Source organism: Haemaphysalis longicornis, unplaced genomic scaffold, assembly GCF_048455015.1.
Source record: "Haemaphysalis longicornis isolate Haplotype H1 unplaced genomic scaffold, Haemaphysalis longicornis Haplotype H1 scaffold_3, whole genome shotgun sequence".
In the NCBI taxonomy this organism is placed as follows: Eukaryota; Metazoa; Arthropoda; class Arachnida; order Ixodida; family Ixodidae; genus Haemaphysalis; species Haemaphysalis longicornis.
Genome location: NW_027526335.1, coordinates 2,990,652 through 3,006,092, shown reverse-complemented (window position 1 = coordinate 3,006,092; position 15,441 = coordinate 2,990,652). Strand labels below are relative to the sequence as shown.

Here is a 15,441-nt window from a genome sequence, read left to right as displayed (position 1 = left end):
ACATGTATGTGCGTTGACTCTACCAAGGCCGCCGACGCCTCCGAGCCAAGGGCCAAGTCGGCCAGCCAAGTCTTGGCAATTTTGGCTTATCAGCCCCATAGCCATAGAGTTAATACTGTGCGGAACCCGCTAAATTGTTAACAGTGATAACGTAAATGTGAAAATAAAAACAAACTGCGCATAATTAAGCAATCTGTTGGTAAATTTACGCGTTTTACTGCTTATTCTTTGGCAGAAACTGCGAATAACGTGAATTGCTGTGGCAACTATGGCAACCGTCTGCGCTGATTTTTCTTTCCTTTTTGCTCTTACCTCTGGTCTTGTGCGGTGTCAGAAACTTGGTGCCAGAATGTAAGCTCGTTTTCTGGGTGTGCTCTTTAATTACTGACACCTGCTGGTGCAGTTGTTTTGCTTAGGAGCATGCCACTCTACAATAAGGCTGTTTCTTTTTTCCTTCTTGAAGGTCCAAGGTTACGTTCAAGATAACGTTGACATCAGACCCTAAGCTGCCTTTCAAAGTGTGAGTTTCTGTTTCCGAAATACTTTAAAGCCCGATCGACAGTCATTTGATTATCTGCTAATCGCTCGGCAGGGCGGTTCCCTAGAATCGTAAACTTTGCCTTGTTGTTCTTCTGACAAGCGTGTTCTGGGCGCTTTATGTGGCTTGGCATATGTGATCGGCTGGGCCGATTTCTTTGTGGAAGGTTGTTTGAGTACACGTTACTTCTTATTCCAGCCTCAGCGTTCCAGAGTGCACGCCATTTACTGCGGTCCTCAAGTTCGCAGCGGAAGAGGTGAGTTAAACGTTAATCCTGCCCATAATTCTTGCGGGCGTTAAACATTGACATATTAAAAAGGCTGCGTCTAGCGTTCCGTCCAGACGGAACGGCAACTTTCACTAAAGTTCTGTCCAGAGGAAACACAACTCGCGTCGAGTGCGGTCTCTCTTGATTTTTACCCAACTGGCCAAACCGCTACCGCTCACTGACTAGCCAGAGTCACTGATAATTATTAATCATTATTAATAATTACAGGTGATCGGACTAACTCTAGCTCAATCCGGACGGATCTCAAAGCCGCCACCCGACGCCCGCTTCACAATATTTCAGCGAGAGCAGTCGTTCTTGGTTTTTACCCAACTGGCCAAACCGCTACCGCTCACTGACTAGCCAGAGTCACTGATAATTATTAATCATTATTAATAATTACAGGTTATCGGACTAACTCTAGCTCAATCCGGCCGGATCTCAAAGCCGCCACCCGACGCCCGCTTCACAATATTTCAGCGAGAGCAGTCGTTCTTGGTTTTTACCCAACCGGCCAAACCGCTACCGCTCACTGACTAGCCAGAGTCACTGATAATTATTAATCATTATTAATAATTACAGGTGATCGGACTAACTCTAGCTCAATCCGGACGGATCTCAAAGCCGCCACCCGACGCCCGCTTCACAATATTTCAGTAAGAGCAGTCGATCTTGATTTTTACCCAACCGGCCAAACCGCTTCCGCTGACTGACTAGCTAGAGTCACTGTTAACTACTATTCACTGGTAATAATTACAGGAGATCGGGGATAACTGGCGATGGTTACGTAGGCCTTTGCTCCAGTGAGCGGGAGCGGTTGAGCCGCTGGAGTAAAAAACCAAGACTGACTGCTCTCACCGGGTGAATTGTGAAGCGGGCGTAAGGTCTAGCTATTACAAAACGCTAATCATGGCCACACACACACACACAAAAAAGAAAAAAAAGTTGCGAGAATTGAACCAGGGACTACAACTTCCGTAGTCAGCGGCAGAACCGCTACACCAAACCCCACGACGAGAAATAGCTGCTAATCGGGCAGTTTTGATTTGGCGTTCAGTCTGGACAGAACTTTAGCAGTTTTTAGCGTTCCGTCTAGACGGAACGCTAGACACTTCCTATTAAAAAACAGAGAAAGCACGACGCAGCGCTGCACTCGCAATTAAAATTTTGATCAAAAAGAAACGCCACATGTATTACTCAAGAAACGTAACAAACACACGAGCACTTAGCACGAGCAAAGTAAACATGTAACCCTCCGCGGTGGCTCAGTGACTACGGCGTTGTGCTGATGAGCCCAAGGATACTGTGGGGCTCTTCGATTTACACTCTAGGACTTACCGCGGATAGTCCGCGGGTAGTCCGAGGATTCCCCGAAGCCATAGGGATACATCGAATGTTGGACTGCTTCTCGGGGAGTCCGTGGTGAGTCCGAGACTGTAAATCGAAGAGCTCCAGTGTACGAGAAGAGAGAGGTGTGTCGTTTGGGGCCAATTAGGGGCTTCCCTTTTGCGATGAAAATTTCTGCCGAGGAACTCCTGTTGAAACCGCTGCTTACCAGTTGGTTCCAGAAGTTTTGTTCGTTAAATTAATCCTTGTTTATTGCTTTAAATAGACTAAATAACTGTTTAGTTTGATTTAAAAACTTCTAGGTGGCGCTGGCTTTAACAGGAGTTCTCCGGGGAATGCCTGCACTCCATACAATTTTTTCATCGCAAAAAAGACCCACGGTCTCCACGACACACCTCTACCTTCAAGTACACTGTTCCAAGGACCTGGATTCGATTCCCTGCCACTCGCAGCCGCTTTTCTGGTGGAGGTGAACAGCGAAACGCCCGCGTGTTCGAGATTTCGGCGCACATTAAAGATCCTCAGGTGGTCACAATTAACCCGGAGCTTTCCACAACAGTGCACCTCAACACCTTTGTAGCGTCGGCGCATTAACCCTCATAATCAGTAAATCAGCTTCAGTTCCCTCTCGAATGTACTTTTATTTTAGTGTGAGAGTGGTAGGTACACTGTAAGTGAAGCACTTCTGGTCTGTGAAGCGCCTTGAGTGAACGAATGCCAGCCTCCTGTATAACGCCTTGTGCCTGCTCAGTGCCAGAAATTCCGCTGTTCTCTCTGGTGGCGCCCTAATCCCAGGTTCTCCTGTGTTGGCGAGGGCACGGTCAACATTTGTCTTCACACCTGGCAACAATGGGTGGTTTAAAAAAGGTGTCCAGGCCTTTTGCAAACAAAAATATTTTTGTTGTATTAAGGACACTCTGGCTCTAGCACTGACGGGCAGCTCCTTATTGAACAAAAAAGGTATAAAAATTCACGAGGCCTTTCACGAAGCAGACAAATAAAACTTGACTGCGGTAATTACAAAACAGATGGACTTTCTTGGGCTACCTTGTTCGTTTGTAAATAATTTAGCCCAAAAGTTTATTTCTGCGTCTCACTTGATTCAGCCAGAAATGTTATTGGTGAGTTCGCTAGTGGGTTTGTGACCCACTGGGAATTGATCGCTTATTCGGTATCTGACCAGTGAGGGAAGAGTGAGTGTAGCGGGGAGAAGTATAGAGAGAAACGATCTTAGCGCATGCTGAATGCTTATCCTAAGCTTAGGGGCCCTCAAACACTGCAGTATCGCCTTGAGCTAAAGCTTGAAGTCGTCATTCATTGCGGAGCAGCCCGGCATTGCCGATTACCGCGTCATCAACATATCTACTACATGTGTGATGGCACCAATTCGTGGAGCAGTGGCGGCGGAGAAATAAAGGGAGGAGGAGAGTGGGCGCGTACCCTTTCGGGGACCGTTATTAGATTTTAGCGGCAGAACGAGACTTAATGGACTCGTCAGTAAAAAGGGGGAGCTCAACGGTTTGGACTTGTTTATTAAACGAAATTTAATTCGTATGACTCAATTACCACTAAACACCGAATCAAGCATAATTATTTTTCACTTATCAACTCCTATACTCTAGAGTGGCAGAAAAGTTAACTGTCTCTTATCGCAATGACAACCATGAGGTCATGTATACGTTTTGTTGGGAAACTGCCGTGGCGAACCCAAAAGGGCGAGCGTGCAGGCGGAAACAGCACACTGAACGTATTTTAGTAGTTTTGCGACGCCACGCGTAAAGCTTCGGTCTTTAAAGGAGCCATGAAGAGAAAATGCAAGTTGGTTTTATTCGAAAGATTTCGTGTTTTATAGTGCCCCCAGCGCTTGTCCGGATACAAACGGTGCTTTATTCACTGAGAAATTAAACAATTTAGGTTAAAATTTTGATTTTCCCGCTCAATCGTGCGTTTACGTGGTCCCAAGTGACATCACAGGAGCCGACCGCTCTGCAGCCTAGAATACCTTCATTCACGCATCCGCCGTACAGGGTAGAGACACGTATACGCTGGCGCCGCCATTTTCGGTTGCTCGCTCGCCGCCGAAGCAAGTCATTGTGTCGAAACCGCGCTAAAATTATCGCCGCAACGCGGTTTACTGAAGAAGTTTGAATCATATTGTCTGTTTCGCGTTGCTAGGTCTCGTGGGAAACGAAAAGAATAACGCGTTGAGCCCGTTGGCCCAATTGCGGCGGCACGGGACCGTTCAAAGGTTGTCTCCACCCTGTACAGCGGTGTTGGTTTGTTCCCGCGTTTCTTTACGTTCCGTAACCTAGATGGCGCCACCATACCGTGGCAAGCGTTTGGTTTGTTTTTGCCCGCATTTAAACCTGGCTTGTTTTTGTTCTGGGAGAAAATATTCGTTCCCTGAAACAGTGCTCGCTCGACGAATGGGGTCACGTAAGACACCGTTGCTTGCGTCAATCGGCCAGTGTCGTCTGAGACAACCCCAAGCCCCGTAGTGCTGTGCAGCTAAACCAAGCATGCTGTGTGCAGTACGAACAGCAGAACGCATCAGTACTTCTATGTTTACATGTGCTTTCGTAACTTCCACTGTTTGTCCCATCATTCTTATTGCTTTGTAAAGAATGTGCCCTAAATTTAAGCGCAAATCGCTCGTTCGTCTAGTTTGTAAGCTCTACCTAATTTGCGTCTGCTTCTGCCAGCCTCCGCCAATCGCAGAGCTTAGCTCATGTGACATCATAGGTTCTGTTGCGGGAAATGAGCTGGTGGGTCGCATGACCATTCCCGTTTTTCCTAATTATGTAGCTTATTTGAGCGAAGTTTACGTTAAAAGTGGTGTCAGTATGATTCTAACGAGACAATCTTTTGAATGAACCAAACTTGTGTTTTCTCTTCATGGCTCCTTTAATACTGGCTCATGAAGTTCAAACTCGCCGTTTTGCGGACTTTTGTAGCTGGAACACGCCGAGGTGCGTTTCAGTTCACCTCCTCCTGAAACAGCAGTTTGCGTCGGCATGGCCATCGGAAAACCTGGGAACTTGGCGCCCCTACAGTGAACGGTCTGCTCCGGTGGGTTTCGGGCGATAGAGCAGGCGCAGTAGGTTATACAGGAGGCTATGGCCAGGCCATCAAGAAATGAAGGCAGTGGCTGTGTTGCTGGGCAGCGCGCGCTGCCGCCTCGTTCGGCTCACTGCAGCGGATCGAGTGTGCCGAGTGCTGGCCCCGGCTGCTCGTCCACCGAAGCAGGTGGAGCAGCTCTGTGCAGAACGCCTTGACCTCCATTGACGTTAGACCCACTGGGTCAGCAGTTGAGCCTGCAGCCAGGCGCCATGCTGAAAGTGTGAACCCACTGATCATCCTGCTGTTGTGCAAGAGGCCACAGCCGTGTTCAGCCACGACTGTGCACTGGTGGCAACCACAGTTCTCTCACAACCACCGCATTCAGCGGTGGAATAGCTCTCAAATTGCGAATGTATAACCACTTCTGACAGGGCTGTAACATTGCCAAACCAAGAATCACCAAGGGTAAGCGCCCCTGTGTCTCTTAAAGGAGTCGTGCAGACAAAACACAAGCTTGGTTCATTCAAAGGACGGCCTCGTTAGAATCATACTGACACCACTTTTAACGTAAACTTCGCTCAAATAAGCTATATAATTAGGAAAAAAGGGAATGGCCTTGCGACCCACTCACTCATCTCCCGCAACTGAACCTATGATGTCATATGAGCTTAGCTGTGCGATTGGCGGAGGCTAATTTCATTCAAATAAGAGAATAAACTTCGTAGAGCTTGGCGCTGCTTTGATGGATGAATCCGTGGTCCTAAAATATTTCTGAGAGTAATTGGTCCCTGTTCTAGACGTTCCATGCTTTCGAGGAAGTGCGATCTCGAATCCATGTAGGCCGCACATTCTAATAAAATGTGTTCAATTGTTTCATATGTGGCCCAAGCTCAGAACAAAAGTCCGCTACCGCGCCAAGTACACGACAGTTTTTTTTTCCTTTTCTTTCCTGCCCAGCTCTTCCTTGGGCCTTTTCTTCCCCCATCCTTAACCCACAGCAGAGAAGCATGTAGGCGTCTGTAAATGCCGGCAAACCTCTCTGCTTTTCCAATAAAGTGCCTTCTCTCTCTTCTCTGTGGCGGAGGCTGGCAAAAGCAAACGCAAATTAGGCTGAGCTTCCAGAACAAGCTATTTGTGCTTAAATTTAGGGCACATTTTTTTTTTAAAGCAATAACAATGGTGGGACAAACAGTGGAACTTACGAAAGCACATGTAAACATAGAAGTACTGATGCGTACTGCTGTTGGTACTGCGCACCCTATGCTTGGTTTAGCTGCACAGCACTTCGGGGCATTGGGGTTGTCTCAGACGACACTGGCCGATTGACGCAAGCAACGGTGTCTTAGGTGACCATATTTGTCGAGCAAGCACTGTTTCACGACGATTTTTTTACCCCAGAACAAAAACAAGCCAGGTTTAAATATGGTCAAAACCAAACGCAGGGAGAAAAAGGGCTTGCCACGGTGTGGTGTGCCATCTAGGTTGCAGTAGAGTACCTCGATACAGAGTGGAGACACCCTTTGAATGGTCCCGTGCCGCTGAAATTGGTCAATGTGCTCAACGTGTTGTTAGTTTCGTTTCCCACGAGATCCAGCTACGCAAAACAGATAATATGATTCAAACTTCGCCAGTATACTGCGTTTCAGCGATAATTTTAGCATGGTTTTGATACAATGACTTGTTTCGGCGGCAAGCCAGCGACCCAAAATGGCGGTGCCAGCGTATACGTGTCTCTGCCCTGTACGGCCGACGCGTGAATCAAGGGACCCTAGGCTGCAGAGCGATTGGTTTGTGCATGCCGTGATGTCATTGCAGACCACGAAAACACACGATTTAGCGGGAAAATCAAAATTTTAACTGAAATTGATTAATTTCTCGGTGAATAAAGCATCGTTTGTATCCGGACAAGCGGTGGGGGCACTATAAAACACGAAATCTTTCGTATAAAACAAACTTGTATTTTGTCTTTATGGCTCCCTCAAGTCGCAGCATGAAATGGCATAAATTTTTTGCCTTGGCAATTAAAGGCCAACTGCACTCAAATTTCACCTCGACTAAGTTTATTTTTAATGCGTAGTAAGTACCCCCAAATCAGCTGGGACACGAGTGGTAGCCCCGTGAAACGCCTCGTTAATCAGTCAGAAGCGTTTAAAAAATCTCCGCCGCAGACCACGCTGCACCTGTCGGCGGATCGTGTGAACAGCCATGACGCCGCGCCTGTGACGTTACAGCCGACGGGGGCTTATTTCTCTGGCCAGCCACGCATCTGGAGAACCGGTCGAGCTCTGCTGTGCATGCTTCACCCACTTTCTGGCCCGTGCGCGTGTATAGCTTGCGCACAGACTTTGTCCCGAGCGGCTGACCATTTGGCTGCTCACTGGACGGCTGCAACGTCACTGCAATTGCCGCGCTCTCCTCGGTTTCGGTTTCAAAATCACCGATTTTTGCTGACTGCTTGCGGCGTCCACGCGCGTGTTTCAGCTGTTGTATTTTGCATGTTGCTTTCGTTTTATACAGACCGTTCAGAGATGGGTTTTCAAGAGGTCGAAATTTTGAGTGCAGTTGGCCTTTAATGTGCTTTCTTCAAAAAAAAAAAAAACTTTTTGTAACGCTGCGCAAGGTGTGAATGCTGTTTGTCATCCTGAAGCATATGCTTATTCTCCATCTGTTAAATGTTTAGGCATCGTTTGCCCAATATTCTGCCACATGAAAAAACAAATCAAATAGGCAACATTGCACCTGCTTAACACTACAGGATTAACCTGTAGCTCTACTTGCTAGCTGATCACACCTAGCGATACATGTTTTCTTTAACTTGTTCAGCTTTGAGAACATTATGTTTACACCATAGTATCTTTTAAAGGGGCCAAGTTTGGTTTATTAGAAAGATTTGGTGTTTTGTAGTGCCCCCCTTGCTTGTCCAGCAGCAAAATGAATTCTCTCGCCAAATTGTGTGTTTTGCGACATCTGCGATGACGTAACCAGAACAGGTCTTCAAGTGAACATCAGTGTGCTGTTATTCTGCAACGCCTTTTTAGTAAAGTAAGTTCCTGTTCATTAAAGCATCCTGACGGGCTAGTTGGTCTGACCTAATGGAAATAAACTTTGCGCTACAAGGACGGGACCACAGCGCAGAGGACACACCACACAGTTCCTAGTCCCCTCTGATGCGGGGCAGACACTGGTTAGTATCAGTTTACAGTTTGTTAGCCGCACTCAGTTTCTGATTGAGCCCTGTCGGTGCTCTTGCTTCCCAATGCGCTCCGAGCCATGTCGAGTCGGCGGCGTGTGGCTTGCTTTTGCACATGAGTGTACCGACTATTCCGATGTTCAGCGAAGACTGTGTTGCGTGTATTTTCGGTGGTCTAATCAGCACTGCAGTCTCTGGGGCTTGTGGCTGCTCGTTGCTGGCTAGCTGCTGCGTCGCAGAGTTTGTCGGCGCCAGCGTGCCGGCAGTGCTGTTCCTAGAGGCGGAGGTGCTGCTTCGTGAGCACGGCCTCTCTGGCCCGGTCCTGTGTAGTGTTCCCGCACAGGGCCAAGCTTTCGGCTAGGACCTTGGCTGTCGAGACGTCTGCGGGCATCTTGGAGCATTCGTAGAGGATGCGGTCCACTGTTTCGCTGGGGGCTCCGCACAGCCGGCGACTCTGGTCGGACCCAAACAGTTCGTTTCGGCGCTGTTGTGTAAAGAGCGACCCATTTCTGGCTTGGAAGAAAAGGCCGCTTCATCGGTCTCTGCAGTAGAACGGCCGCTGTTGCGGCTCTGTGGTGTGTTGCGCGCCCAGTGTGAGGCTTTGCTTTTTTGCTACTGCCACACTCTCCAGGCTATCGTGCTAGCTTCTGCTATTTCCTTTATCACCACTTTGTTCCAAGCTGCTGCACTTTATGCTTCGTGTCATTTGGAGTCCCGGCCATCTTTTGCTTCCAGTGATGTGATTCTCCTAATCCAGTGTGTCGTGATGTTTCTGTAGCGCAGGGGGAGGTGCAATCGTTTGTTCACATTTGTTTCTGGCATGAATTTTAGGCGGCCGGCGTACTGGATTTTGTACTTTGCTTTGTGAATTTCGTAGGGGGACCAGCGCATCTCTCCTGTGGGCATTGCTGTTGCCATGGCTGCGTTTCCTGTCCCAGTTCATTTTGGTGGCGGTCGAGGCACTTCACTGCTGCCTGCGTAGGTTACTGTCCCCTGCGTAACACGTCCCCTGCGTAGGTTACTGCTGGTGCCCCAAGTGCCTTCTAGAGAGTGTGTCCCACTGTGTAGGGGTTGTACGAGTGCCTTGCCAGATTCCAAACACGGCCTTTTAAGCAGTTGGATTTGGCAAGCAGGGACTTTTCCTGTTGTTCCAGGTAATTGGGGTGGTCGGATACTTTTACGTCAAGGTGCTTGTACGTTGAGGTTTGCTCAATTTTTTTACCTTCGAGCAGGAATGTAGGGCTTACGGTGGTGTCTACGTTCAAGCCCATCCAGTTTGTCTTGGCCTGGTTGAATGTAAGCTTGTCTGCCCTTGCCACTTGGGTGCAGATGTCTAGGCAGTGTTGCAGGTCCGCTTCTGATTCTGCCATTAGTACGATGTCATCTGCGAAAGCCAGGCTTGAGATCTTTGTGTGCACTTCTTTTCCCTCCGTTCTTTTCACTCCTTTTCCCTGCCAGTCTCGGGACTGGGCCCTCTTCGTCCAGCATTTTCAGAAAGTTGTTTATGTAGACGTTGAACAGGGTTGGTGACAGTGAGCATCCCTGTTGGAGGCCTACAGTCAGCTTGATTTCCTCTCAATGGAGGTTGTGGAGGTTGTACACGGCTGTGCAGTCTTTTTATAATATGAATAAATTTGGCCCCTACGTGTATTTCACTCAGCTTGCCCTATAGCTTTTGGTGTGGGATTGAGTCGTACACTTTTTCCATGTCCAGGAAGGCCAAGTAGAGCCGAGATTTGTCTGCTTGCTTCATTTCCATTGCTTGGGCGAGTGTGAAGATGTGGTCACTTGTGCAGCGGTGCGGACGGAAGCCATTTTGGGATTCTATTTTGATGCCGTGGGTTTCGCAGTAGTGTTGTAGTCGGCGGTTGAGTGCTGTGCTAAGCAGTTTTGAGACGTTGCTTAGTACTGTTATTGGCCGGTAGGCGCCTTTGCCTTTGCACATTAGTTTAACCCTGCCTTCTTTCCACTTGGGTGGTATTTTCTGCGTTTCCAGGATTGTGTTGAAGCAGTGGCGCAGGGTTTCTCTTGCATTCAGTTTCATTGCTGTTATGAACTCGTTGGGGACATCGTCGATGCCTGGTGCTTTTTGGTTCTTCAAGTCCTGTATGCGTCGCATCAGTCCTGTAGGTGTGATGGGGCCTACTGGGAGTCTTCGGTGTCTGCAGGGGCTGTGCGTCATTTGGTTTCTGCCCCTGCAGGTGCTCGTCTTGCAGGGCCCTGAAGTGCGTCGTCAAATGGGCTTCCATCTCCTCTTTTGTGCTTAGTCTAAGGCCGGACTGTGTCTGAAAGGGTGAAGGTCGTCCTGACAGGTTGGTTGGGTTCAAGGTAGTGCACTTATCTCCAGAACCTTTCACTCGAGTGCTTCCTTTCCTTTGTTATATATTCTTCTTCTAGTTGGCATGTTGTAGCTATTTTTTCTAGGTACTGTTTCCAAGCGGTTTTTTTTGCTGCAGTGTCCTCCTTTGTGTGCCAGGGTGGTCTAGACGACAAGGTACGGCGTTCAGCTATTGCAGCTTTTGCTGTTTTGTCAAACCATGGTGTTGATCTTGTCCTCATTCGGTGTTCTGTTTTGCCGATTGCCTTCAGGCAGCGTTCTTCGAGGTCTTCGTATATTGTTACGTCCTCCATTTCAAACTCCAGCTGCAGGGAGAAAGCTTCAGGTCTTTCTTTGTCTCTTGTTTTCCAGTGCTGTTTTGCTAGCCTGACCCTTTTGTCCACTTTATGCTGTGGGCAGATATTTAGTTGCAGGCTTATTCGATTGTGGTCACCTGCACAGGTGTTTGCCTCTTCCTCGTCATTGCACGTAGAGGTTATGTGGATTGCTTTGAGCAGGGCTTCTTTGTTGTAGAGGACACAGTCGATGGCCAACTTCCTTGAGCGGCAGGGCCCTTGGCATGCTGCTTCAAGGTTTGCTATTTGAAGGTTGGCTCTTTTGACCAAGTGCTGAAGGCCTGATGCACCCTTTTCCCTGCCTTCCAGTTCCATAATGTGGCAGTTACAATCACCCAGTATTAGAACTGGTTGGTCCTTGAACGTGTCTTCAATGTCTTTTTCTATGCATTTATAGATGCTGGCATTCCACGTCTTGTCTTTGGGGTTTGTGGCCACGTAGGCAACGCACATGCTTAGTACCTGTCTCCCTTTTAGTACTCTTATCCATGCATGTTCATGACATCAGCCTTCGGGGGTGAGGGTATACTTGTGTGTTGGGGAGTGGGGTTATAAAGCCAATTCCTCCTCCTCATTTTTCTCGTGCGCCCGTTCTTCCCAACTTTTGCCAGACCGTTTCCGAGTCTAGGTTCTTGTCCCCTCAGGTGGGTTTCTGTGAGAGCATGTAGTATACCTATGTTTTCCTTTTAAATTTGGTCCTGCAACTCTGCCCATTTCAATTTTCTGCTTCCCTGCATGTTGAGACATGTGGCGAGGTTTCTTTTGTTTTTGTTCTGGTTACGCTTGTGTCCCCTCCGCTCGTGGGGCGTGTTCTATTGCACTGTCCTGGCCTGCTGGGATGCTCGTCAGTTGCGTCTTGTTTGGCACATCTGTGTGAAGGCCGCGGTCATTGCTGGAGCCAATGTTTCTACAGCGGTCCGTTTCAGGTCCTGGGAGTGACGCCCTGTGCCCTGTACGTTAGTCCTCCTCGATGGCGCCACTGGCTGCCTTTGCTTTGTTTCTGACCGTATTTGCACCTGGCTTGCTTTTGTTACGGTCGGTAGTACTCGTTTTGTGAAGCATGTGGCGTGCTCGATAAACAGGGTCACGTAAGCAGTGGCGTAAATGGAGAAAAATCACACATCTTGCCATGGCAGCCATTTTGTTTTTAAAATATAGGTTGTGAGAAATATTCGGTGCAGGACCCCCCTGACCCTGGCATGATTTACCCCGCTGCACGTAAGACAATGTTGCTTCTTCCATTCGGCCTGTGTGGTGCGGGACAACCCCAAAGCGCCACACTGCTGTGCAGCTAGTGTAACAAGCGTGGTACGCTTCTGCATTTACGTGTGCGTCCACAATGGAAGTTACGAATGTTTACGTGTACTTTCAAAACATCCATTGTAATTTACCCCACCGTTCTTACTGCTATAAAATGAATATGCATTACATTTACCGTAAAAACCCGCGTATAATACGAACCCGCGTATAATACGAGGTGTAATTCGAGGACAGTAAAATCAGAAAAAAAGTTTTCATCCGCATATAATGCGAGGTAAAGAGCACAGAAAACATTTATTTGCACTGCAGTTACCGTTCAGTCATTGCCAGTTCTCGCTGGCACTGTCTCCCGACGTCTGTTCGTCATCGCCAGGTTCGCTGCCGCTGTCTCCTGAAGTCGCCTTGTCGGAAATGTCTTCCCACAGAAAGTGGTCCTCACCATCAATTAAGGGCGTTCGAGATGCCCATTTCTTAAAAGAGCGATTGACGAGCTCCTCTGGGATGCTGGCCCACGCATCCGCGATCCAGCCACAAAGCACCGCAGGAGAAGCCCGCGTCAGCCACCCGGTAGCTGTCACTTACGGGTCTCCTGACCTCATCCACTCTTGGTAGCAGGACCTGGTGCAATCTTTGAAAGGCTTGTTGACGCAAACGCCTAGCGATTGCAGCTGGGATGTCATTCCTCCTGGAACAACAATGAGTTCGGTGCGGGGTTCGCGCAACAACTTCTTCACGGAATCGGCCAGGTGGCAGCGAAAGGCGTTCAACACGAGCACTGACGGGAACCTCCAACAGTGCTCCAGGCCGCCGACACCACACAGACTTTATCCAGTCAAGCACCAGTTGCTTTCTCCACCCGCGAATGCTGCCTTCGGTGACGCCGAACTGCCGTCCTGAGGCGGAATTCCTGATGGTCTCGGCTCCTAAATTAACTTTTCTTTTAATAGCAGCCGAATACTGCCTTCGTGCACCCGACATCGTGGCAGACTTGTGGTGAACTTGCCGATCCTTCGCGTGGTCAAAACAATCAAAATGGCGCTGGCTGAGAGAAGCAGCAGCCAGCTAACGCCACCGCAAGATTGCGCACCCTCCGCTGAAACCGAAACCGATAGTGCAAATTTTCGGCTGAAAACTTTGGGATCCACATATAATACGAGGCACAAATTTTACATAGTAAAATTTGGAAAAAAACCTCGTATTATACGCGGGTTTTTACGGTAAGCCAAAATTGCTTGTTCTGCAAGCTTGCAAGCCCTGCCCAACTTGCTTTTGCTTTTCCCGGCCTAAGCCAATTGCACAGCTGGGCATATTTAGTCAATGGTTCTAGTGCGGGAAATGAGCTAGTGAGTCACTTGGCTATTCCCTTTTTTCCTTACCATATAGCTTATTTGAGCGGAGTTTACGTTAAAAATGGTGTCAATACGATTCGAACGAGGCATTCTTTCGAATGAACCAAACTTGTCTTGTCTGCCTGGCCCCTTTAAGACACAAAGGCGAGATTTCTTGCGTAAATATGCGTTCTGGCGTATAAAAAAATTTAGCTGCAAGATCTATGCTGTATAGTCCATTCTTCTTTGCCTTTTTCGTTGATGCGTATACTTGCGGCCCTTCAACAGCGTTTTTACAATGGCTATCAAGCAAATTTTTGACACGTGCCGCTTCTCTAATTTCATGTTTACAGTTCAAGGTGCCACCTGCAACGAGTGCAATTATCACCGATGATGGCATTGGTATCAACCCTTCGCAGTCAGCTGGTATGAGCCCACCCGTCTTTGCAGCATTGCACGTTGTCATGGTGGGCATACTTTTACCTACTCACTTCTTTTTTTTCTCCTCGTGCAGGCGACATCTTCCTCAAACATGGATCCGAACTGCGGCTCATCCCTAGAGACAGGGTTGGGTGTTCTAGATGACCAGTGACGCACCAGAAAGAGCAATTTGTGTACCCTCCCTCAGCTGTCTGGCCGAAATTTAAGTGCAGTGGACAAATAAACTGATTGTGCTTGTAATTGCCGGTAGCTCATTCCAGAGTGACTAATAAGAAGTGCAGTAAAACCAACCTCTAGAACCACACTGAAAATTGTATATTGGGCACACTTCGGAAAGACCCAATCACCGATTCGTTGATCAATTTTTTCACCTAAGCTCATAGATTTAAATGCGATGCAGGTGAAATGTTGAGGGCACAGGGTAAGGCGAAATGTGAATACAAAAGTTTTTTGCAATTAGGGAAGTTCACCTTCTTATGCACATTTTCCATAGTCACTTATCTAGAGGACTTATTTCATGCTCAAAAACAGTTTTTCCGTAAGCAAGTCGCAAGTGACCACGTCACATTTTGGAATGTGTTCCGTTTGTCATTTTTTTCCATCAAGAAACTCCCAGCTCCACATCAAAATGCTAGTCTGTTACCAGCTGTACTAAGAAATTGTTTGGCAACCATTGCGTAGCTGATTTTTCAGCCAAGGCAATCCAAAGATGCTGTGCACGTTTTTTCCACATTTGTGCTTCGGAGCCACGTTTCAAAAAATGTTGGGCATCACACTCTCAAGATTGCAACATTAGATGCTGTTTCATTGAATGATGGTAGTTATCGCTAGAGTCAGCATTTAGAAATACTTCGGATTGAACCCTGGGTGCAACACCACGATCAAGTGGCTAAAAGAGGTTGACCACAAGTAAAAATACTTTGCGAACAGAGCTGCATGACATCTCACAAAATTGGCAGGACAGGAGACAGGCTGACGACTTTGACGGTGATTGCGAAGCTGGTGCTTAATAAATGACTCATGGTGTCTGCGGCAAAAGAGTATCGTTTTTCACCTCTTTTCTTAATTCAAACTCAAGTATCTCAAAACTGTTCTTTTTTCCCTGTCTTCTATGTAAATTGTCACATCTACTGTGCCAAAATTGAAAATATGCATGCTACGGGTTTTTTTTTTTATAAAATTTTTAATATTAAGCCAAAAATTTAGGTACTGGCAGAAAAAATTTCAGAAATTTGAATTTCCCATTTCAATAAGGCATACAGCAGGCGGTCACAGGTCAGCATTACTCGAGAGGATTTCGCTACCGTGTGGAAAGGCTGGCTTGGTGCCCGCATAC

At 47.7% G+C, this 15,441-nt stretch overlaps 2 protein-coding genes across 2 annotated transcripts in view; one reads left to right on the top strand and one right to left on the bottom strand.

The window, feature by feature from the left end:
* Nucleotides 1–21, bottom strand: part of LOC144173861 (multidrug resistance-associated protein 1-like) — a 120,377-nt gene extending 120,356 nt beyond the window's left edge. The window contains exon 1 of the mRNA XM_077702141.1: nt 3–21. The gene's annotated coding sequence lies outside the window, so the exon portion shown is untranslated. The remainder of the gene's footprint in view (nt 1–2) is intronic.
* Nucleotides 21–14,345, top strand: Ufm1 (Ubiquitin-fold modifier 1). The gene is made up of 5 exons (XM_077702145.1): nt 21–351; nt 464–520; nt 737–794; nt 14,018–14,090; nt 14,179–14,345. Exons 1-5 carry the CDS (start codon nt 269–271, stop codon nt 14,247–14,249), a joined length of 342 nt encoding a protein of 113 aa, XP_077558271.1. The 5' UTR covers nt 21–268; the 3' UTR covers nt 14,250–14,345.
* The last annotated feature ends 1,096 nt before the right edge of the window (nt 14,346–15,441 follow it).

Bases quoted from the DNA above. Each gene is read 5' to 3' on its own strand.
- Ufm1 (XM_077702145.1), top strand. From the start codon at position 269: ATGGCAACCGTCTGCGCTGATTTTTCTTTCCTTTTTGCTCTTACCTCT. The intron at 352-463 runs GTAAGCTCGTTT...TCCTTCTTGAAG, and splicing joins CAGAAACTTGGTGCCAGAAT to GTCCAAGGTTACGTTCAAGA. The intron at 14,091-14,178 runs GTATGAGCCCAC...CTCCTCGTGCAG, and splicing joins CAACCCTTCGCAGTCAGCTG to GCGACATCTTCCTCAAACAT.